At 40.7% G+C, this 25621-nt stretch overlaps 1 protein-coding gene across 1 annotated transcript; it reads left to right on the top strand.

Annotated features, from left to right (window-relative positions):
- The first annotated feature begins 6999 nt into the window (after positions 1 to 6999).
- On the top strand, positions 7000 to 24635 carry NRPA1 (nuclear RNA polymerase A1). The gene is made up of 21 exons (XM_078586819.1): positions 7000 to 7134; positions 7314 to 7483; positions 7688 to 7847; positions 7970 to 8266; positions 17696 to 17812; positions 17898 to 18083; positions 18240 to 18402; positions 18978 to 19165; positions 19260 to 19523; positions 19604 to 19692; positions 19759 to 19906; positions 19979 to 20194; positions 20275 to 20541; positions 20616 to 20757; positions 20844 to 21049; positions 21517 to 21719; positions 21804 to 22002; positions 22077 to 22360; positions 22462 to 22602; positions 22970 to 23936; positions 24022 to 24635. Exons 1-21 carry the CDS (start codon positions 7111 to 7113, stop codon positions 24553 to 24555), a joined length of 4965 nt encoding a protein of 1654 aa, XP_078442945.1. The 5' UTR covers positions 7000 to 7110; the 3' UTR covers positions 24556 to 24635.
- The last annotated feature ends 986 nt before the right edge of the window (positions 24636 to 25621 follow it).

A 25621-nucleotide genomic window follows, 5' to 3' on the forward strand; every position in this document is an offset into this window, starting at 1 on the left:
TGTCGCCTTTTCCTGGCTTTCAAAATTAAAATTAAGTACAAATTAATCAACTCCTGGCTTTAGGTTTAAGCTATTTCTTGCCCAAGTCAAGATGCTCTGCCTCAACTTTGGTATTGTAAATTTCAAAGGAAGGTGCATCAACCGAATGGTTTCATTCAAGAAAAATAGAATTCGCGTTAGTTTATTTCACTTTTCTTTAATTACATTATTTTTTGTGTTCAAAGCGATCAAAGTATGAATAATAAATATCAAATAACCTAAAAATTATTTTATGTGTAAATTATGTAGTTTTCAATGCACTCTCGAGTTTAGAGCAGTAATCTAGATGTGCTCTGTATTTTACTTGTTGGGTACTATGACATTACTATTAGCTTTGATTTAGTTATGACTATCACTTGGAGAGATGAGATGAGGTTTAGATGCTTCTTAGTTATATAGTGAATTCTAATATAATCATCTCACCTAGTGATAGTCATTACTAAATCAAAGCTAATAGTATAGTGAATTCTAATATATATATAATGCTTATAAAATAATTTATCACTAGGGAAAATAATATGACATGCAAAATACCCTGGTTTAAAAAATAAAGGGGAAAATAAGCTTAGCTGGAGAAACATTGAAAATTTATACAAAAAATGCATAAAATTAGAATACCAAAAATACATGGAGATAAGTATTAAATTGACTGTAAACTAGCCTTAGAGTTCCTAAGAAATGGTCAAATTAGGAAGCAAAACATTTATTCAATTTTTATAAGTAATTCAGTTACTCATACCTATTTTCCTGTATATGGAAGGATGATGAAGGATAGGAAATTATGATATCTTTTTTACAGGTTTTGGGAGAAACTCTTCTAATTCGATGGGAGAAACTCTGTCTCAAGTGATCTTCTTCCTTAGAGTATTTCTAGCTGACCATCTAAATTTATCATCCAGGATCCTACACCATTAAATTTATAATCTAGGCCCTTTATACTTCCTTGATATCTTATGAAGGAGAAATTAGGGTTAACTTCATTGTTTAAGGCATCTGGTTTATGCAACAATATTTATAAATTTATTTACCAGTGCAGAGAGAGTAAGATTCAAATCCTTATAGAGATAGAATTGAATAAGTGAATTTTGAATTTGATTTCTGTTTTTAAATTTCAAATTCTATTTTAGGAATAAAATTTAATTTACATAGTAACAACTGAGTCAAAAAACTATAAGAATGTGAGAAAATATTAAGACCAACCAATTTTATCCAAATAATGATTTTGGGAGCTTTTGACTTTGTATAGTGAGAAATCCTGATTAATTAAAATTAAGTACCTTATTTGGTGCTTCGGTAATGCTTCATAATGGGTGATGGTGGTGGGGTGAATGGAGTGAACAGATGATTTTTACAACACAGCAAGCAAAGGAGTAGAGCAGGCATGTGGATTTTGTCTTCATTATTGGCAATGGAGATGAGGTGGTGATGAAGTCAAAAATTAGGGTCCTAATTTGTTGTTGATATTTGAGTTAACATTAATAATTTATAAACCTTTACTCATAAAATAATTTGACTAGTTAGTGATGAGCAAGGGTCATCTCCACATGGAAACATATATTAGGTCTAAATATTCGTTAAATGATGATTCAAGAGGGATGAGAGGAGGTATGTATACAATAGCAGACTGTGATGCGATAGATGTGAGGTGATAAGAGGGTGATAATAATTATTCAATAAGGATGATACGAGGAATGGTTAGGAGGACATGGATATATCAAATAGAAATTAGAGAGTGATATAGATGAAGAAATGAAGATGATGGATGTACAAGATGAATAAGAAGATAGGATGATGAGATGGGTGAATGGATGTGAGTGGATGTGGATGGATGATGGTGAAATAGAATGGTGAAAAAAGAAAAGTATAATGATCCAACTAATGTATGTGATGAAAGAATGGATAAGTGATTGTGAGATGGGGATTATAGACTAGATGTTTTAGGGTTTTTATATGAGGCGAAGGTAACGAGATTGAGATAGAGATCAAAGATTTTTGTGCTAGGGTGAGACAATGAGATTAAAGATGTAGATCTAACTAAAGGAGTGTGAAGGAGAGAAAAATATGTAAGGAAAAATATGTAAGGAAACCTTAGATGCTTATGTTTTGCTAGGATCAAGGCATTTTCCTAATGCAGATCAGCCTCTCCACTTCTCTATTGATCTTCCCCAAGCACTCAAGACACCAAGAACACTTTTGCTAGACCTCTAAAACTTCATTTTCTTTCAATCTGCATCTATAGGAGGAAGTGCGCCTAAAGATACTTTTGATAAAGCTCCAAATTTCTATTTATAGATCCAACCATACAAATGGAAAAAGTCAAGAAAAATAAAGCTACGCCCAAAACTTCAGTCCAAATTCCTTCTAGATTGTCAAATATAGTGATTTGAAATTGGATCATTGTGAGCCTTCTGATTTTCTATTTGTTACGATTTTGGAAGACTGAAAAAGTCAAAGAACCATTTCAAATTCCATAAATAATATATTAATTCTTAAAAATGTTAGATGTATATATAGAATTAAATATGATGTATCTTTGAATATAATGCCAAAAATCATACATTGACCCAAAAGATATTTTATTTGAGAAGACGATGTTATAAAAACCATTAAATATAATAAAATTCAAAAAATATTCTAAAAATAAATTTATTCGTTTTAGAACTGATGACACACACATATAGTCAATTTAATGCAAATAAATATGGAACTATAGTCGTATTATGCTACGAAAAAGTGTGTTATCAGGTGGATATGTGAGTACCAGTGGAAAAGTTTGTGGTGGCGTGCATTATTATTAAAAGCTATGATATCAAAAATTATAAGGTAGGAAAAAAGATGAAGATGTGAGAATTCAAAAAAGTAAACGCACACTAACCTCGCTCATGAAGCGGCAAGTTATGTGGCCAATAAGGTAAGCGGTGCTTTTTCTTCACATGTTCACTGTAACATGAGTCATTTAACCATTCGCTCATGAAATGCAAGAATAGACCCAAATAAGTTTCTACACGAGCAAAACATTTAGTTTATCGTATTTAAGAACAAAACCCAAGGGGTGTATTTTTCACAAGGTCTGGAGGCCTATTTTATGGATAAAATATTATGACGGGGTAGAGAAAAAACAGAAGGAAATATGACAAAATTTCAGAAACGAAGTAACTGGAACTCAATTATTTAGCAATATATCATGAATTGAAGGTGAATCACTCTTAATTATGAAATTTTCTCTATCCTTCAATTTTCTCTGTCATGTGATCCGTGTGGCAGATTTCTATCATGACACAGAATATGAATAATATAAGAAAACTTCAGAAAGCTCGTTAAAAAATATTGATGTAAATTCTGGTTTATATTTTTGAATTATAAAGTTATTTTATTTAAGAATTTAAATCTAAGAATATTATTTTATGCCGCAGCAAGTTCATTCATTAACACACTGACGAGTGTCAATAACAAATTTAAAGAACAACATGGCTACAAAAATTCATGAATCATATCACACATCTGCATCATTCTACGCCGATTGCTTGTCACCACAAATGTACCTAAAAATTCACATAAATCAGAACACATTAAAAAGTATTTAATCATTTTAATATTGATAGTAAACACATAGAAATACTTTATTGTAGAAAATGTGTGCATTTCATGACTTTAACCTAATCATATACATGGTATCAAGAGTTCCTTGATGTTTCCTCAAACACATCAATACTTATTGAGATGATTGATTAGGGTTTAATAGTGGATCATACCTCAAGTCATCCGTGGAGCATCATGTGGATGAGTTGTTACACATTATGGACAATCAGTGATTAAAGGTTCCATAAGAGAGTCAATGCATTCCTTTCTATCTTCAAAAGCACAAGGTGTAGCTTGGCACTCCTCATGCTACAAAGTTCATTGATTGGGTGAAATCAATCATTGACTAATCATCTATGTGGCTAAAAAGTTCATTAGGTAGGTTGGGCAGTAAATGTCATTAACTAGACTTAAATGCTTGCCTAGAGGGTCACACACAATGATATTTTAAATCTTAAAATATATACATAAAGTTAAGGATTTTTAACACACGCTCATCAAGTATAAATAGGACAAATCTTATTAGTGTATAATTATCATTTATCACCCCCACACGACTACCAAGGTGACAACTATTGGCTTTGTAGGATAGGTTGACAATTTCTGATCAATTCTCTTCATGAAGATGATTATATGATCATATCACCTTATGCTTAATAGATTCCACTATGATTAGGTTCATTGAATGAGTCTCTTTGAGCTGATCACATGATTTGTCACCTGTAGCATACACATAATATCCAGAATATTGTGTTTCCTTAGTTCCCATAAAATTAACAACTAAAATTCTAGAAGATCTCATTGCTATCAGTATCACTAGAAAATATTGTTTTAAGACAGTTCAAGAATAAAGAGCAGGGAATTATTGCTTGCGTGGGCAATTGAGAATGAGTTCCTTCCCCTCTTTATAATATTTTGTCATTTTTCCACTTTTATACTCATGACCCTTTGGGCCGGTGGGTTATTCTAGTTAACTACTCAAATGTCCTAATTATTTGGATTCATAGCTTTAGCAGACTTGATCATAAATCTATTATGCAATGGAATAACAAATCAAAAAGTGATTTTGAAGTGAAAAAGTTAAATGGACACATTACTTTTCCATTGATTGAAACTGCAAATTGTTGTTTCCTTGAATAAGTCTCTTTATCTGTCAAATGTCCAAGATCTTGTGAGATCCGTGCAAATCATGGGACGAGCAAACATTGAGATATCCTTGAGATATTCGAAGCCAAGTATATGCTCATTATTTCCTTGCCACCCTATCTCACTGAAAGCAGATATTGGGAATAGTAAAAGAGACGACAGGGCACATAAAATAATGAATACTATTTGCATTAATGAATTCATAGCTAGGCTTGGAATTTACAATTGCCATTTATAATTCCCACAATTGATATTATACTAATAATATTAAAGCCATATATATCATATTGGAAAAGTTAGGCACCGTCATGTTTTGAATTGTTTGAGACTGATTACTGTATTATATTTTTATTTTATGAATTTCTAAGTAAATCTAATTAACTATAAGTATCTAATAAGTAATCCATGTGGGACAATCTTATCATGGTTTACTTATCAATGCATGTATCCTTGAACTTAGTTATAAGCAACACACATGCTCCACATATGGCCTTGGGATCGATCATACGGGTCATATTAGTAGGACAGTATAAGCAACACACAAATGGCCTTGTTATAAGCAACACACATTATTCTTTCTAGATAGTTTCATATATTTCTCGAGTATCTTTTGAATGAGCATATTTTAAAACACACGTTTAATGAATAGTGATAACCATGTAATAATCTCATCATAATTCACATATTTATTACATCTATTCCCATGTACATTCATATTAATACATTATGCTAGTAATCATTAACCAAGACATCGACTACTTGATTGTCTTGCAGGCCACATATAATTCCATCATGTCATTCGTTTAGAGACACATGAGTCATTATTTTTTTACCTATCTCAATCTTCAGGCTAAATATATACATCAAAATATTTCTTATTACCTATTGTATCTAACTATTGTTTACTATTCAATCTCTCTCTCTCTCACCTACTTGATCTACTTCTAACATCTTTGTCCTCTTGGTATTTTACTACTCTCAACAACTAAGATCCATTGAGGCACTATCCTTAATCATCGTATACCTGTCAAGAAAGTGATGTTACTCTTCTTAATTGCTGCATGACCTTAATGACTACAATGGCAAGGCTAATCCCTAAACTGAGTCGTCAAAGATTTCCATGAAGATCCTCTAACTCAGCTATAAAATGGTGAACATAAAAACGATGGCAATTCTACAAAACATAGTGTCAACTGAAGGAAGACACTCTCAAGAATCTAGAAAGATAATCCTTCACACGAAGGAACACAATACATCCCGCTAGGAAATGAACTTAATCAGGTACATGAATATAAGATCTATATTTTAAAAATACGGATAACAAAGTAATCATGTTTCTATTTTTTAGTCTGATGTATTAATTTACTGGGTATATTCTTCAGCAATTTATGCTAATCAGACCACTTTTTCACCTCTAAAACATCTTCATCTGCACTAATTTCTGTCTTGGTTCTTTTAGAATGTATGATATTTGCATATATTTTCATATTCACGCATCATGCATTCACATATTTGTTTATTAACATTCGAGTTATCATTCACAATATAATTATAATTAATTGATTTATAAAGTCATTTTTATTTTATTGAAGATATTATTTATAATAATTCTTCAATTTTTACCTAGCTCAGACATGTAGATATAACCTTATAGATCATATTTATAACACTTTGAGTGACAATATAGATCGTTCAGATAATTTATATATAAATCCATGGCTACTACATTTGTATAGAAATGATGTATTATTCAACTTATAAAATTTCCAATATATGCATTTGCACTTATGATTACCGATATCCCGAATTTGCACTTGCTCTTAAAATTACAAAAAGCTCATTTATTTGTATAAGCATAGACTTAAACCAATTACAAGAATTTTCTAAGACTTAATGTTCAACTTAAACACTATTCATTTTCTACATAGCAACGTGTGTTTTTATGCATATCAACATGTATAATAATCTTAGTTGCCATTCAGTTCACGTTTACATATTTCTGATACAAATTAAGATCCATCTCACATCATTTGAGACATCATTTTAATTACGTATTGAAGCTATTTTGTATTCAAACAAGAAACACCATTTTTTTCAACGTCCTTAAATTCTCGTTGTACCCGACTCTCATTGAACTAGCAACACATTTAAATATACAATTTTTGTTCCTTAATTTCTTAAACAAAAAATGTATTTTCCTACATATTAATACGTGAATTGCTAGGCTGGACCGATGGACCGTCGAAGCTTACACCGATAAACCCTAGCGGGCATGTTGCTTAAACCCCCGCTGGCGACTTGAGGAAGTTCTGCGGAATCGGAACCTCGCTTCTGGTCTTGATCACCATGGGTGATTCGCGCGTCGATGAGGTACTCGTGTTTTCCATCCATCGGTGCGTTTTCCTTCGACATTGTTCCTTGTTGGATTGGGAAGGATCAATTGTGGGTGTTCGTGTTTTCAAAGTATATTGACACTTGTTGGGCAACATGGGTTGTGTTTGATTTCCCCCTAAAGTCATCCTCGTAGTTACTCCTTCTTCTCGTAGCAGGCTGCGTCGACGTCCGTTGGTTCGATTTCATTCGGCTTCTTGACTTCCGAGGAAATTAGGAAGATTAGCGTGAAAAAGATCACAAAAGCGGAGCTTCTAGACATCAACGACAGACCGATAGTGGATGGGCTTTACGACCCCGCACTCGGCGCGGTTTATGGGTCTGACCTGTAAGTTAATTTTTTCCTCTCCAATTAATTTCTTGGACCTAAATTCAACGAGCATTCAGACTCGACACCTCTCTTTTATTTTTGGGGATTTTATAACTTCCTTACAGTTTTTGAATTCGTCGATCACCTTATGTGTTATCGTAGAAATCGAATGTATTCTTGCACGTAGCAATTCTGAAAGTATTTTTGGAAATTTATCTGCAGGTGTAAAACGTGTGGGCTCTACTCCGTTCGTTGTCCTGGTCATTGTGGTCATATTGACTTCGCAGTACCAGTTTACAATCCCCTGCTTTTTAGAACTCTCTATGGCCTCCTTCAAAAAGTTTGTTTCTTTTGTCACAGATTCAAATTGAGTCGCCGAAAGGTCGGCTCTTGCTTTACTTATGTTTTATATTTTGATTTAACTTCGTTACTGAATATGATATTATATTTGATGTTACGTTATACATGCTACTTTATGATTACATTTCTGATATTTTTGCATAGGTTCGACTGTATTCTGACCAATTGGAGCTCATACTGAAAGGGCGTGTAACTGAAGCTGATAGTTTGGAGTCAGAATCATTGAAAAGTCAGTTTGATGATCCCGAAGAGGACGAAGCATCTCCAGCTAAAAGGATCTCTACTGAGAATAAATCTGCACATAATCCATGGACTTCTCTTCAGTTTTCCAAAGCTAATTTTCTTTTGAATCGTTTTATGAGGGATAATTGCAAAAAATGTACAAACTGCGAAAAAAGAAGCCCAAAGATTACAAGCCCATCATTTGGTTGGCTGAAAATGGTTTGCTCGTTTTTCCTTCTCTGAATATTTTCTGCGATTCTTTCTTCAAAAAGAAATTTCTTCTGAGATTCTTTACCTACTCTGCTGATTGCTTGGAATATAGATCTTGTTACTTATTTTGATAACTACTGGTCTGTTTTGGTTAACGTTTCTTTGACATACGTTGTGCGCCATTTTATTGTGAAACGGTACACAATGGATGTCAAAGAAAATTGTTTTCCTCTTGATGATTTGGTTTCTGCTTCCATCCGTTATATTACCTTATGAAGTGGCGTTTGGTGTTTCCAAATTCTCTTGTTCTTGGGTATTTAGCTGAAAACTCTTAACGGCATCTTTGCTTGCAAGCTTAGGCTGTTAAGAGTATGCTGTTACCCATTGTTGACTGCTCTATGAGTAATGAGCTGTCTGAGCTTGTGTATTGTCTCTTGGTTTAAACCTCTGAACCATTAAACCCGATTCCATTTTTAAGAGAAGGGATGAGTGCTTGACCCATCAGAATTTTGAGAAAACTGTCTATTGCTGATCTTCCTTGTTACATGCTGGCGGCGAGCCAGGAGGTTAGGGTTACGGTGGATAGAGAGATTGAAGAAAAAACAGAAGAGTTAGTTTCATAGTCTTAGGTCTTCCCATACTTATAGGATTACAAGTGGGCCCACATGTTATTGGGCCAATTAGATTACACCCAATAAGAAGGGCAACTGAGGAAGAAATAAACAGGATAAAGCAATTAAAGAAATAAGAAACACTTCCGACTAACAGAAACACAGACAAAGAAAGCAAAGCATTTCAGCAAAGAAGCTTTTGGGCACTCGACCACATTCTGGAAGAGAAATAATGAAAATGTGTTTTACATTTAAAGCGGGTAGGTCTCTGTACATTTTTATTGTGGATTCTTCAATGATAGAAGCCCCTACAAAATAGGAGAGATATATGATGGAGGCGATACCTTGTGAGGAAACATAGGAGTACTCTCGTTTTCGATTATATCTCCTATTCTTTTCTTTTCTATGAATCTCTCAATTGATGGGACATCTCTGATGCTGTGTTGTCTCTCTCTTTCAGTTCTTTCCATTCTTGACTAATTTGGTCACCTTCTTGAGTTTCATAATCTGCCATATTGTTAGGAAGTACCGCAATGAATAGATTGCTATGCAGAGGAAGGAGTTTAGTACTGAGCATATAGTCTCTCATGATTCTCTAATCTATGTTTTGATACATCTCTGATGTTCCTCGGAAGAAAGCAATGACATATTTGTTGCAGGAGTGATTTGAAAGATCTAAAAATTCCTTCACTCTGACATTTTAGCTGGCTGGAAGACCTAGAAATTGTGCCGATAGAGGGATTCAGGAAATCCAATGAATGATCTGATCCAATAGTTGTTCTCCCTAAAATCACATGACATTTTGTAATTTATAAAATAGGTTAATGGTTGTCTCTTAAGGTTCTTCCTTGGGACTTGAAACCTCATCTTAGAACCATGATCTGATCTAAGACCTCAAACATTTGTGGCACCTTATGTGTTCAATTGCACGGAAATCTTGAACAGATTGTTGCGCATTCTCTATACGACGGGGGAGCCTATCTATTTTCTGATGGGAGCAATGTCTTGCAAATCACATGCATCTTATGAATTGTAATTTGAGTTGGTTTACCATGATATGGGCATTAGAAGCTGAACTCAATCGGTACAAAGCTGTAATGCTAATATCTGAAGGGTTCTTTTCAAAGAATCTATTTCAGGACTTGTATAAAAGGAACACCGAAGTGGTTAGGGAGAGGTATCTTTGTAGAATGACACCTTCATCTTCAAAATGTATTGTTAAGGGCTACCTTGTTCTGCAACGGGAAACTGATGATCTAATCTACCTTGATCCTGGGATAGAATGAATCAACTTGAAGCGGTTAATTTTTTTCAAAAAATCTTTCTTTGACTGTTATCTGCGTTCGTCAAGGATTATTGACACACCCATCAGAATTATACCGAGAAGAAGATCACGTCCAAGGTTCTGCATTGTCGGCTAAATGTGGTGCAGTTACTGGTCGGAACTTTGTAATCAACAGAGGAAGAAAGAGAAAGTGCTTGGGTGGAATTCGGGGCTCTGGAACAATGAGACTACATTGTGGCAACATATCTGTTGACATTATTGTCTCCTTTCCTTTTTCTTTTCTTCTTTCTATTATTAGCTCCTTTCTATTATTAGCCCATTAAGGGCCCTTTCTATTATTAGCCCATTAGGGCTCCCTATAAAACCCCTTGTAATCTCTTTGTTTGAGTATCAAGAATTATTCTTTCTTCTTGTCTTCATGGTATGATAGCCCTAACCCTAACCCTAATCCGGGTTCCTGGGCTCGACCGTAGCTCCGATCTCTAGTGTTTCTACATTCGCCACGATCTTGAGCTCATTCTCCTTCCAGTTGGCTACCTGCTCCTGGCGGCGTAGCTTCTTTCCGGCCACATTTCCCACTTCCCGCACCGCGCTCCCTCCTCGGCTGTGCTTCTCTCTCGGCAGCGCACGCTTCCCTCTCGACCGCGCGCTCTCCTCTCGGTCGCGGCCGCGCTCCCTCCTCGACTCTTCAGCCGCGCACGCAGCCAATAGCCACGGGCGTTCCTGCAGCCGTGTGCTCCTCGTGCGACACTTCATTCTGTGATCAAGATGATGGAGCCTGTATCGGTTTCCGGTGTGACGCCAGCATCGACGCCAACATCGACGCCACCCAGTGTGGGTCAAACGTCAAATGCTTCGGAGGCACCTCTTGAGTTTGGGAATTGGTCGGCTTCACCTGGACCGTTTTGTCTGCCTCGGATGCCTCCAGATGGGATGTTCACCGGCTTTAACCTTCTTCAGTGGCAGCAATATGTCCAGATTACTCTCAAGGGACGACTGATGCGTCATTTACTTGAAGAAGGGCCTTCCAAGACAGACTCCAAGTACTATGACTGGCTAGACGTTGAAGGGGTGGTCCATCGATGGCTTTTGGATAGTATTTCACCGAGTATCAAGGGTGAATTTCTGTCTCTTGAGTCTGCCCGGGCCGTGTGGGAAGCGACCCTTGACAGCCACTCCAAGAAAAATAATATTGCCACACTGTATGAGCTAGTGCATCGGGCCGCCAATCTGCGTCAAGGAGACAGGACGATCATGGAGTACAGCACAGAACTCATTTCTCTGTGGAATGAGATTGATCACTACATGCCTCCGGACCCTCACTCGGTGGATCGCAAGTACACTCTTCAACCGGGTTTTTCAGTTCCTTATAGGACTTAACCCGGAATATGAAGCGATGCGGGCTCAGCTTATACACCGGGAGAAAGAGCTTTCCTTCAAGGATGCGCCGCAGCGAGAATTGAAGAATCTCGCTTTCAGCAGTCCCAGACCCGGCTTCTGCACTTGTAGCACATTCGTCTTCCTCCACGCGCTCCTTGGTGCGACCACATCGACTGGAGCAGGAGCTTCGTCGTGGTCCATCTACTCGGACTGAGGAATCCTCCAAAGGTGATCCTTCCCTTTTCTGCAATTACTGCAAAAGCGGGGTCACTCCAAGGAGGCGTGCTTTAAGCTTCAACGAGCGAACACAACAGAGCAATCTCGCTACGGTTGCACCTTCTGTCAACCAAGTACCGATGCCTGGTCAAGTGCCTCTGTCCTATGGTCTTCTTCCAAGTGGAGGGTCTTGGCGAGTGCTTCTCTTCCCGGCTTTACACCTGAAGAAGTGGGCGTCTTCGGCGTTGCTTGACCCTCCAGTCGTGGGCTCGTGCTCTCTAGCTAACGCGGGTATGTCCACCATTCCTTCTCCTCCTCCTTCACCATCTCCGTCGTCATCATCATCCACTTGGCTTCTTGACTCTGGTGCCACTGCCCACATGACACCCAATCCTAGAGCTTTTGTGACCTATGAACCCGTTTCCGGCTCCTCCAAAGTTAAAACAGCTTCCGGTGATCTTCTCACTGTGGCTGGGATTGGTCGTGTGTCTCTCTCTCCTTCGATGAACCTCACTAAAGTCCTTCATGTTCCATGGCTTGCTCATCATCTTCTTTCTTTATCCCGCCTTGTTCGTGATCTGAACCAAGATCTTACATTCACTCCTAATACCTGTTTTTATCGTGATAAGGTGTCGGGGAGGACGATTTCCATTGCTGAGGAGCATGAGGGTCTCTATCTTGTTCAATCTCCCTTGTCTCCCCTCGCTGTTGCTGCCGCTGCAGTTCCCCTTTCGGCGTCTCATGAGCGTTTGTGGCTTCTCCATCGACGCCTCGGCCATCCATCCTTTGCTACTTTTTATCGTTTATTTCCAAAACTTTTCCAAGGCCACTCCGTGGACCGCTTTGTTTGTGATGCTTGTCGAATTGCTAAACATCATCGTACTATGTATTCTATTTCTTCTTCCCATTTGACGACTCCTTTTGCTCTCGTTCACACTGACGTGTGGGGACCCTCCCCTGTTCATAGCACGTCCGGTGCTCGGTGGTTATGTATATTCATTGATGACGCTACTCGTTTCACGTGAGCCTATCTCTTGAAAAATAAATCAGAGATCTCCCTTGTTATTCCTCAGTTCTACTCTCTCATTCAAACTCAATTCTGCACTTCTATTCGTCGCTTCCGCTCCGACAATGCCCGAGACTATGTCAATTCCACGCTAAGTACTTTCTTCCAAGAAAAAGGCATCATCCATGAAACCACATGACCTTACACCCCCCAGCAAAATGGAGTTGCAGAACGAAAATTCGTCACACATTTTTGAAATGGCTCGAGCCTCTTATTTCACATGCATGTGCCAAAGTATTTTTGGGCTGAAGCTGTCCTAACTGCCATTCATCTTCTCAACCGTCTTCCGTCTCGCATTTAACTACTCTACTCCCATTGATTGTCTCCAGCATTCCTTCCCCAACATTTCTCTCCGAACCAATCTTACCCCTCGTGTCTTTGGGTGCGTTTGCTTTGCTCCTAACCACCATCTTGGTCGTGACAAGCTTGATCCTCGGGCCATCCAATGTGTCTTCGTCGGCTATGCTTCTACTCAAAAGGGTTATCGATGTTATCATCCACCCTCTCGTCGATTTATTGTCACCAAGGATGCTACCTTTGTGAATTCACTCCGTAGTACCCTCTTCTTCTCCACCTTCTCCTTCTTTACCACCTCAATCAGATCCCTTGAATTTCTTATTCTTCCTAACTCATCTCCTCGTCACCAGTCCCAAGTCCTTCCTTGCCTGTTCCTCTCAAGAGCCTCCATCTGATATTCCCATGAACACCTTGTCCTCTGATCCTCTGCCTGCACCAATCCCAAATCCACCTGTCCTTACTACAGATCCATCCTCTGCTTCATCAAACCCTCCTGCAGAGTCCCCATCGGATCCCTCTATCCCACTATGTTGTGCCCCTTTACCTATACACCGTTGCCCAGAAAACGCTATGGTATCACTCTTGTTAAATGCATAAGCCTTGTGTTCCTCCTACACCTGAAGTTCCCTCATCCTCCTCATCCACTCCTCTTGAAAATCCTTCATTAGCACTTGTGTCTTGCCCTCATCCTTCTCCATTGTATCCATTAGCCGCATCCATCTCATCTCACCGTCTTCCCCCCTCCTACCACGCTCTTCTCACCTCCCTTGACACTATCTCCCTTCCAAAGACGGTGGGCGTAGCCTCTCTCTTCCTCATTGGCGTCGGGCAATGGAGGAGGAGCTACAAGCACTTGCCCTAAATGACACATGGGATCTGGTTCCACTACCGCCGGGCAAGCACTTGGTTGGCAGTCGTTGGGTTTATGCTGTAAAGCACAATTCCGACGGCTCTATTGAAAGGCACAAGGCACGTGTTGTGGCACAAGGGTTCACCCAACAGTATGGCATTGATTATCAGGAAACGTTTGCCCCTGTGGCCAAGATGAACACTGTCCGGATTCTCTTGGCTCTTGCCGCCGATCGGGGCTGGATATTGCAGCAATATGATGTCAAGAATGCTATTCTTCATAGTGATTTGACTGAGGAGATCTATATGGCCTTACCTCCTGGATATGCCTCCTTAGTGCCGTCTACTCCGAGTTCAGTTGTTTGTCGCCTGAAGAAAGCGCTGTACGGTTTGAAGCAATCTCCTCGTGCTTGGTTTGGCCGTTTCACCATGGCCATGAAGAACCGGGGATACCGTCAGTGTAATGGAGATCACACGCTTTTCTACCGTCATTCCACGTCCGGGGGAGTGGCTATTCTTCTCGTGTACGTGGATGACATTATCATCACGGGTGATGATACGGAGTCCATTACTCAACTGGCTATGTATCTGTCGTCGGACTTTGCCATACGTCATCTTGGCCCATTACGATATTTTCCTGGTATTGAGGTGGCTTATTCTTCGAGTGGGATTTTCATCTGTCAGCGGAAATATACAGTGGATCTTCTTTGCGAGCTGGGAAAGGAAGACTCCAAGCCTATTTCGACACCGATTGATGTGAGTCATCAACTTGGTGCGGATGAGAATGAAGATCCGGCTGAGCCCGGACAATATCGAAGACTTGTGGGCAAACTGCTCTATCTCACCCACACCCGTCCCGACATTGCATATACAGTGGGTGTTCTAAGTCAGTTTATGCAGAACCCTCGAATGAGTCATCTTCATGCTGCCCATCGCCTACTCCGTTTCTTGAAGGGCACCATTGGCCGTGGATTAATGTTTCGTCGTCACAGTGGTCTGCGTCTAGAAGTCTACACTGATGCCGATTATGCAGGATCTGTGGTTGATCGTCGGTCGACCTCTGGGTACTGCACCTTCTTGGGAGGCAATCTTATTACTTGGAGTAAGAAACAGAAAGTGGTCTCTCGATCAAGTGCTGAAGCGGAGTTCCGTGCCCTTGCGCATGGTCTTTGTGAAGCACTTTGGATTACCCAACTGCTTCGTGAACTAAGGTGTCCGGTTTCTTCCCCTGTTCAGCTGTTCTGTGACAGCAAATCGGCTATCAGCATTGCTCATGATCCTGTCCAGCATGATCGTACAAAACACATTGAGATTGATCGACATTTCATTAAAGAGAAGCTTGAGTCGGGAAATTTCTGCACGCCATATGTTCCGTCAGCTGAACAGCTTGCAGACATCTTCACCAAAGGGCTTCATGCCCCTCGGTTTGAGGAGCTCTGTTCCAAGCTGGGTGTGGAAAACATCCACGCTCCAGCTTGAGGGGGAGTGTTGACATTATTGTCTCCTTTCCTTTTTCTTTTCTTCTTTCTATTATTAGCTCCTTTCTATTATTAGCCCATTAAGGGCCCTTTCTACTATTAGCCCATTAGGGCTCCCTATAAAACCCCTTGTAATCTCTTTGTTTGAGTATCAAGAATTGTTCTTTCTTCTTGTCTTCAATATCAGTTATTGTCATGCTATGGTTTGTGTGAAGTAATTCGTTATCACTATGAAATGGCTGGTTTAAATACTAGCTACTGCAGTTGAAAATGAAAGGGTAATGAAGGAAAGGTCTGTTATGGGCTCGTCGCCTGAGGTTTGTAGGTATTTCATGGAAGAAAGGACCGAAGAGGTATTATCTCTATATTTTTTGTCTGGTCAACAGCTGACTCTGCAGAACTGCTTACAAAGGGGTTACCCGAAACATTTATACAACGTATAGTCAGCAAATGAAAAAAAATGGTGCCTAACTTCTTGACTTTCTAAAGTTAACGGACTATTCCTCATACCCCTTAGAATGCCAATATGGTACGAATTGTATCTATTCAAAGTCCCTAGAGCACCTTGTATAGCTTGTTAGAAAACTCGTTGGCAGACTTGATTATTCGCTCTTGTTGTTTAAAAAGAAGAGTTTCCTTTTTAAAATTTTCTAATCGTTCAAAATTCTCAGAACTCACCTTAATCAGAATCTTTTTCTCGTTCTATCTCAGCGTAGTAAGTTGAGCTTGAATAACGTTCTTATACCTTCTTGAGAGGAAGCAACCATCTCATTTATTTTGTCCTTTTCTTGTTCATGTTAATTAGAATTTCCCTGCTGTTGTATATACCCATTTGAGATCCGTCAGGGATCTGTTGGACCTCCTTTTTTAAGGGAGTGAGTCATATAATTCATATTTTGTCAGATGTGCTTACTTGAATGAGAATTTTTTTCTCTTTCAAATTCCTTCTGCCCACCAAATATGAGCATGAATTATACATGAACCACCAGCCTGGTCCCCTTTCCGTCATTCACTTCCTATTTAATCAGTAGGATATACAGTTCTCCACATCATGTAGTACCGAGTCAGTGACACTGCCTGGTCCTTAAAGTATGCATGCAAGCACCATGAAGAGCCTTCCCCACTCTGAGTGTCCTTCTGGAGCCATAATGCACGCACCCCCTGGAGCAAGCTGCATCATGCCGTGTTGGATGTCACATCCATCCGGATGAGCTTCTGCAATCTCCGAATTGCCTGCGGAAAGGAACTCTCAAAAACTAGGTGAGAGCATTCTTCCTCACCTTGTGCACACATGGAGCACAATGGCGACGTGTCTTTCCTTTTTCAGAGGATCCATGTCATAATTCGTCTACTATAAAGCAGCCATCTTGTGCTCACATTTCAGTTCGAGAAATTAGTCAGAGGATCAGAGGGGTGCAACAGAAGATGAGGCCTCATCCGTACCTGTCTAGATCTTTCAACATTGGCCTCTGTTAGATTGTAAGGTTTAGATATCACTCCCTATTTTGTTAGGGTTTTATCAAGAAGCATAATAGTCGATCAGCTTATTTAAGTCATGATGAGCGTGAATGACATTGTGCTATTCTACCTATTTTATAGGGTTTGGCTCCTGGCTCCTCCGTGGTACGACCCCGACTTATCTAAACCTTTTTGTTCATTTAGCCCACTAGGGGCATTTAGGTCATTTGGCCCTTTTGTAATCTCTTTAAATAGAACAGCCCTCCCTTCAGGAGGGCAGCCAAGAAGTATCTTCAGAAATGTGTTTGGCTCCCTCCAGCGACGTCCACTCCGCCGGACTCCTCACGTAGGCGAAGTCCACTCCGCCTGCCCCTACTTGTCGTTGTCCATTCCGGCACGCCGACGTCCATCCCGGCGCCCTCTCTCTCCCCTTCTCATCTTCTCCCGATACGAACCAACCAGGTTCGTATCACTCCGTCGGCCTTCCTCCTATCTCTCTCCTCCAATTAACCAAATACTGACAGATGCAAACTTTCAGTTAATTGAGGTCATCTGTAATGGGTCAAAGTGTTCCATTGTTAACTGTGAAAGTCTTATACAAACTATCACTCTGAAAATGTTTGTCCGTTTGTGCATGATAAATGTCAATAGTTGGATATTTTGTGTTTTGAATGATTTATTGAGAAAATCAGTTCTGGTCGACCTAAAAGCATTTTCGTCGATGCGATCGCTTATGAGTTTTTGAAGTGAAAGTAAATAGATCTGCCTTTTTAATCTGGAATATTCTTCTCTGCTTAGGAAATGTCGGATCAAGATATAAGAAAGAACATCCTCAGAGATTCCAGCCCTTTCGATTTGGAAATACAAATCATCAAGCAGAAGAATTCCTTAAGGGGAGAGCTTGTCCCTACAAAGGTGTAAATCGTTCTTAATTTACTTATTTTGAAGCGCTGATTGTCTGTATTTTGTAACATCCAAGTATATATTCATCATGTGTCAGGTCAAAGATATATTACAGCGCCTGTGGGAAAACGAATCTCGTATCTGTTCACTTATTTTCAGAATCCAGTCAGAAAGCAAAGGCCCTGTTGCTCCGGAAAGCGCTTGCAGTATGTTTCTCTTAGAATCTCTCCTTGTTCCGCCGAGCAAGTTTCGCCCTCCTTCAAAAGGAAATCAACAGGGTGATGTGAGCTTACTTTATCCCTTGTTTCATTCAGCTTGATCATTTTTATCTGTTTTCTTTGTTCCTTGTTTATCATTGGAGCTCATAATGGGGCTTATTGGTAATATATGTCGTTTTCTTGGTAAATGCCTCACTTCTAGTAAATGGTTTTCTCGACAGATATTGGAGCATCCACAAAACGTTTTGCTGATTAAGGTACAAGAAAACAACATTAACTTAATGACTTCAGTCTCTGGAGGAGCTGCACATGCAGACGTGGTTAGGAGGTGGATAGATCTTCAGAGAAGCGTGAATGTATTATTTGATAACACTAAGGGCTTGAGTAAGTTATTTCCCTTTTTATTTGCTCACTGTATCATCTTTATTTCCGATAACATGCATGGGCAAAACACCATAAATGTGAAGAAACTCAATAAGCAGTATGGGATGTAAGAGGAATATCCCTTTCTCACGTGTGAGAGCAGAGTTGGCATCTCTGGTCGGACCTATATCAACTCTGTTGACGGGTGTCAGACTGATCTGACACCGAGAGATCTCTTAAAAGTACTTTTGAAAGCAGTGTTCACACTATCCTAGTACTAGTCACAGAAATTCCATTGAAGGTTGGGGGTTGTATCAGCTACATCACTCAATTTCAGTTTGTTTTGACTAAGCAATTGTCGTAAATTTGTTATTTTTTGCTGACCTATTAGTCCTCTGTTGGCCAATATTGAAAATCCTTTTCAATGATAAAGCTTGGTAATCTTTCACTCTTATTGATGTACCATGTTCTGAGGGATAGTGGAAGCGGGAATGTTGCTCCTTGTTTTCTGTGACTTCTCTCTTCTGATTTATGAGATATCTACTGAACTTGGATTATGTGCTTAATTTGTTCGGGTTTTTTCCTATAATATTTAGGTAAAACGGATAGAGAGAACACTGGGATACGTCAATTGCTGGAGAAGAAAGCAGGTATATTTCGTCAGAAGATGATGGGCAAAAGGGTTAACTTTGCATGTCGATCTGTCATATCCCCAGATCCTTATTTGGCGGTGAATGAGATTGGGATACCTCCTCACTTTGCACTGAAATTAACTTATCCGGAGGTGGGTTATCTACACCGTTGTCACAATACCTGTGCAATATATTTTTTCGCTATACTTTTTTTTTCCCATATCTGAGGATTTGACTATTCTACAGAGAGTGACCCCGTGGAATGTTGATAGACTAAGACATGCTATTATGAATGGTGCTGACGTGCACCCTGGGGCTATCCATTACAAGGAAAAAGATCAAACGTACAAGTTGCAGTCTGGCAAGATCACTCGACTGTCCATAGCTAGAAAGTTACCTACATCTCGGGGAGCCCGTACAAATTCAGGAAAATGTCCTGAATCTGAGTTCGAAGGAAAGATTGTTTATCGTCACTTACGTGATGGGGATGTTGTTCTTGTAAATCGTCAGGTATCCTTCCCTTTCAACAATGTCACATTGACTCTCTTATTCTCTTTTAAACAAGGGTTTTCTTTCCTCTTTTCTCTCAGCCTACTCTTCATAAGCCAAGTATGATGGCTCATGTTGTTCGTGTGTTGAAAGGAGAGAAGACACTCCGCATGCATTATGCAAATTGCAGGTACCTTTAATCAATAAAAATCTTCTTTTTAGAGAGAGAATTGAGTGACCTCTGATTGGACTGCAGCACTTACAACGCGGACTTTGATGGCGACGAGATGAATGTACATTTCCCCCAGGATGAAATCTCCCGCGCCGAAGCGTTGAACATCGCCAACGCAAACAAGCAGTATGTCGTCCCCACAAGCGGTGATCCTATAAGAGGATTGATTCAGGTGAAAATAATTCCTTTTTACCTGATTCCTACTTTCTAGCATATATTTTCCACCTAACTCGTGATTCATCAGGACCATATCATAAGTGCTGTCCTTCTCACAAAGAAAGACACGTTTCTTACTCGTGAAGAGTACGATCAGCTTCTGTATGCGTCTTGTGTGCCGCCTGTGGATTCTGGTGTGTTTCCCCAGAATGGTTCTCGACTTTCACTGTTGCCTTCCGACATGAACTTGGAGAGGCCTCCCCCTTCTATATGGAAGCCTGTGCCGTTGTGGACGGGAAAACAGGTTAATTTCAGCTGCGTTCTCTTTTTAGCTTTTCATTGCTGCCTCCTGTTATAATTCTTTTATACTTATTCGTGCTCCAGGTTATATCTGCTATGCTTAATCATCTTACCAAGGGTCACTCCCCCTTCAGTGTCTCTAACACAGTTAAGATTCCGAAAGAGTATCTTGGGAAGGAAAAGTCTGATCACGAGTTTTATGTTTACAAAAACGAGTTTATTCATGGAATTCTCGACAAAAATCAGTTTGGGAAATATGGCCTCGTTCACACAGTTCAGGAGCTTTATGGCTCGGATACTGCGGGAACTTTGCTTTCTGGGTTTAGTCGTCTGTTCACAGTGTTCTTGCAGGTTTGAGTCCTATCCCTGCCGTTTTCTTTGAATGCATTCTTATTAAAGTCACGCTCCTCATCTTCTGTGTGTAGATCCATGGATTTACCTGTGGAGTGGATGACCTTTTAATTCACCCTTTGTTAGACATGGAAAGAGAATACATTCTAGAAGAATGTGAGAAGCGTGGCAAGGAAGTACATTATAAATTCATTCTCTCTGAGGACGAAGGCAAAGGTTGGTTCATTATTGTTGTGTACGTTCAGTATTTATGGTAATTAGCTTATCTTTTGGGCGATGCTTGCTCTTCTTTCAAACAACAGATTCTCAAGAGTTGCAGCTAGAGATTGAGAAGGCGGTCAGAACAAACGGCGAATCTGCGACAGCACGGCTTGATCGTATGATGTCAAATGCTCTTAATCATATGACGTCAGAGCTCAACAAGACATTATTCCCGGGCGGCCTTCAGAAAAGCTTTCCTGGAAATTGCCTCACCCTAATGACCACAACAGGCGCCAAGGGTGGAATGGTATGTTTCGGCCTAGTGTTTGCCATCCTCCACTATGACACGAAGATGATGGCATATCTTCATCGTTGTCATTTATTGGTTGGACGATAGCAATGATGAAGCTGTCATTGTCATTCCTCTGAAACTAGGATGTCGATGATAGAATTGCCATCCTAACGGCTGTGATGTTCAAGGAATGCATCCTCTATTATCCCAGCGACGAGCTTCTCTTCTCTTATCCAAGGTGAAATGATGGCAAGTTGTCCTCATCATTCATCCGAGAATGAAGCAGTCATCGTCAATATCTTGGTAGGAATGATGATGACAAAATCGTCACCATCACACAGGCTTAAGTTGAAGGGGCTAACAACTTCTGGATGACAATGATGACTTCATCCGGAGACAGCGAATAATAGTTTCTGTATGCTTATATTCTTTTGATTTTGCAGCTTAGGAAATTCCTTATATCTTACTTTTGTTGGCGTCAGGTGAATTTTACTCAAATCTCATCGTTGCTGGGTCAGCAAGAACTGGAGGGGAAGAGAGTTCCTCGCATGGTGTCTGGGAAGACATTGCCCTGCTTCCCACCGTGGGACACTGCCTCTCGCGCCGGCGGCTTCATCGGAGACCGATTTCTGACTGGTTTACGCCCTCAGGAGTACTATTTTCACTGCATGGCTGGCCGTGATGGGTTAGTAATACTAGGAAACCCTAATGCTCATTGATTTTTGTGGTTTTATTCTATTTTCCTGTTGACTTGTCTTTTGAACCACAGATTAGTTGATACGGCCATCAAGACAGCACGCAGTGGGTACCTGCAGCGATGCCTCATCAAGAATCTTGAGAGCCTCAAGGTCTCGTACGATCACACCGTGCGCGACGGAGATGGCACTGTCATCCAGTTCTTGTACGGCGAGGATGGCATTGATGTTCATCAGACGAGCTACCTGAGGAAGTTTGAAGCCCTTGCGATGGTAGGATTTCAATCATTCGTCCACCGACTTCACCATCTTCTTAAAGAAATTACATATTTGTCTTTTTTCTTCAGAATCAAAGCGTCGTGCGAGAAAGAAGACTTAGTGGGCGGGAGGTTGACGACATTATGCTGGGTTTCAATGAGTACGTGGAGGACTTGCCCGATAAGCTTGAAGAAGAGGCGTTGGCCTTCTTCTCCAAGTTGACCAAGGCCCAACGAAGATCTTTGAATCTTAAGAAACGGAGCGATTTCATGAAGCTGGTAAAGCTCAAATACGCCTCCAGCCTTGTCCAGCCTGGGGAACCAGTCGGTGTTCTTGCTGCCCAATCTGTGGGTGAACCGTCCACGCAGATGACGTGAGTGCCACCTTCACTTTTCTCACAATGATGTCACATCCAATTTGAGCGATTTTCTCGATTTTTGTGGATACACTGTTAAAATGGTCATCTGCATGCAGATTAAACACTTTCCACTTTGCGGGACGAGGAGAGATGAATGTGACTCTCGGTATCCCCCGGCTGCAGGAGATTTTGATGACTGCCAAAGAGCACATCAGAACCCCCGTCATGACATGTCCTCTGCATAGTTTCATAACCAGGTGAGTCTAATATCATCACATTGTCACTTATATATGCACGCATGTTTGCAGCATGCATGCTCCTCTTCACAGTTTCATATCCAGGTTGGTCAAATAGGCATGCTTGTACACATATATATATATATATGTATCTACTATGCATGCACATATGTATGCCTATGTATTCATGGATGGATCCATATATGCGTTGTTGCCTGTATGCATGTTTGGATGGATGTATGCATGCGTGCGTGTTGTGCATGCATGAATACATGTTTGTAACTTCTTATGTACATAACTTCTGATGCATTTATGTATGAATGGATGTATGCAGGCACGCATGCTTAGCTTTGCATAACTTTGCTTTTCGTTCCAAACGATTGTGTAGGGAGGAGGCTGATCAGCTGGCGGCAAGACTGAGGAGAGTCACCCTGGCGGATCTGCTTCAAAACATGGAGGTCAGCGTGGTGCCCTTCTATGTGATGGATAACCAGGTGGGCACCATGTACAAGCTCTCAGGGAAGCTTTACTCACCTGACATGTACCCTCCTCATGCGGGCATTGACCTGGAAGCCTGTGAGACGGCCCTCAAGTTTGACTTTGTGGACGCTCTCGAGCTCGCTGTGAAGCGCCACCTAGATATGGTGTCCAAGATATCGGCCATCCACTCTGTTGCAGTTGCAGACTTAACCGATGGATCAGCAGAAGTTGGCGGGGAAGATGATGAAGATGGACATGGTGATGATGATGAGCCCTCCATGGGCAAGTCTTCCTCTGGGAAAGCAGCGAGAGTGGTCACCGGTGAAGAGGAGGATGGTGATGATGTGGGGGAGGATGGTGAGGACGAGGGTACTGATGCCCAGAAGAGGAAGATGCAGGAGAATGACGAGTTTGACTATGAGGATGATGGTGACCTGGGTTCTGAGCCCATGGTAGATGATCGTGAAGCATCGGGGTTTGAGAGTGGAGTTGACCAGGCTGAAGAGGACGAGGACTACAGCCTGGGAGCCCAGGCTCTCGGCGAAGCACTAGACCAAGAAGAAGAGAAAGAAGACGATGATGATGAAGAAGAACAAGAAGAAGATGGCAGTGCGAGATCTCCTGCGAAGTCTGAGAAGGAGGAAAAAGAGAAAAAGGAGAAAAAGGAGAAAAAGGAGAAAAATGAGAAAAAGGAGAAAAAGGAGAAAAAGGAGAAAAAGGAGAAAAAGAATGAGAAGAAGAATGAGAAGACGACTATGAAGCTCAGACGAAGAAGCAGGAAGCCGACTGACAGGGCCATCTTTGTTGATGTGGATGGAATAAACTTTGAGATCCACTTCCTGTTCAAGGATGAGCCGCACATCCTTTGGGCTGAGGTAGCATCATGATGAATCTTTCCGTGCAGAATCCACACCTTGCTTGATTGATTAACCTCATTTGCTTTTACTTTGCCCTTGTCAGGTGGCACAGAAGGCGGCGAGGAATGTGTACGTGAAGCAGTCCGGGGGAATCGAACAGTGCTCAGTGGTGGAAGACAAGCTCAGCGGGCGAATTGCCCTGGAGACAGCCGGGGTCAACTTCCTTTCCTTCTGGCTGCTAGATGAGCACCTCGATGTGAACCACGTACGGTCAAATGATATCCATGCTGTTCTGAGGACTTATGGTGTGGAGGCAGCTCGAGCAGCCATCATCAATGAGGTGAAGAACGTGTTCGACTACTACAAGATCTCCGTCGACCTCCGGCACCTATCCCTGATCGGGGACTTCATGACTGTGAACGGCGGGTACAGGCCCATGAACCGGATTGGGGTTGCTCTCTTTGGGACCTCTCCTTTCAGCAAGATGACCTTTGAGACAGCGACCAATTTCATCATCCAGGCTGCACTGCAAGGCGAGGTTGACACTCTTGAGTCTCCTTCGGCAAGTGTGTGCCTTGGCCAGCCCATCAAGATGGGCACCGGCTGTTTTGATCTAATGCATAATCTACAGCTATGAGCAATTCAATTTAATGTTTGTTATTCAATTGTTGTCTAACTCATGTATCAATTCAATTGGTGTTATTATTTTTTTCTGCATTTTGTCCAGATCGCCTAGAAAAACAGTCCACAATGACCCAGGCAAAAGTGATCGAGGGGAAGAACGGGTGTCTCTTAAGTATACTGAAGACAATGCATTGTCTTCTAAGAACCTAAGTTACGCACCTTTTGGAGGGGAAGACTGATTCTTTGGCCGGGTCAGGTTGAATGGTGACGTGAGTCATCTTAAATGGGTCAAGCAGAATGGCAAAATGACTCATCTTAGTTTTTCACCAGTGGCTCAGATTAAGGAAAACTAGGGAATCACTGCCAACCTTTTGTAGGAATCATTTTTTACTTCAAATTCATTAGGAAATGTCCCTCCACTAGATCTGACCATAGGCATGTTGCTGCAGGCCGATGTCGGTGCCAGAGACAAGATGAGAAACAAAGAAGAAAAAGAGGTTAGAAATTGGTTTGACTGAGGTTTGAGGGGGTTTCAACGCACAAAATTGGCTGGAATCCCATCCTTCTATGGGCTACCTATTTTAAGTGGGCTATGATGGTCCAATAATGCATCACCTAGCTTGCATAAATCATTTAAAAAATGTCTCACCATGATGTCAGCAAGTTGGCAGGTAGGTCACCTAGCAGGGGGTTGCCATTTAACTCCAGTGGTTGTGGCCACCAGCTAAGTAATCAGGGTGATTGCTTGTGGAGACTGTCTTTTCTGGACACCTCAGTACTTTTAACAATCACTCCTTAAAATTAAGTGGAGGGATACCAAGAAAATGACAACAGTCAACCATCTGATCTATTTACACTGTCTTCTTTACATTTACAAGCACTGACCATGATTCTACTCACTTGGGATTGCCATGTCTTGATAGTGACAATGTCAATATGTTTGATGGATTATTCTAGAATTTTAGAGTAGAATATTATATATTTTTTCTGGTGTTCTTATTTCAAACTAGGGGTAACCTATAATCCCTATTTAAATTTATATGGACCCTCAGGTCAAGAAATAATTAGTTTGTGTGGGA

The sequence above is a fragment of the Wolffia australiana genome, chromosome 14, assembly GCF_029677425.1.
Source record: "Wolffia australiana isolate 7733 chromosome 14, ASM2967742v1".
Lineage (NCBI taxonomy): Eukaryota > Viridiplantae > Streptophyta > Magnoliopsida > Alismatales > Araceae > Wolffia > Wolffia australiana.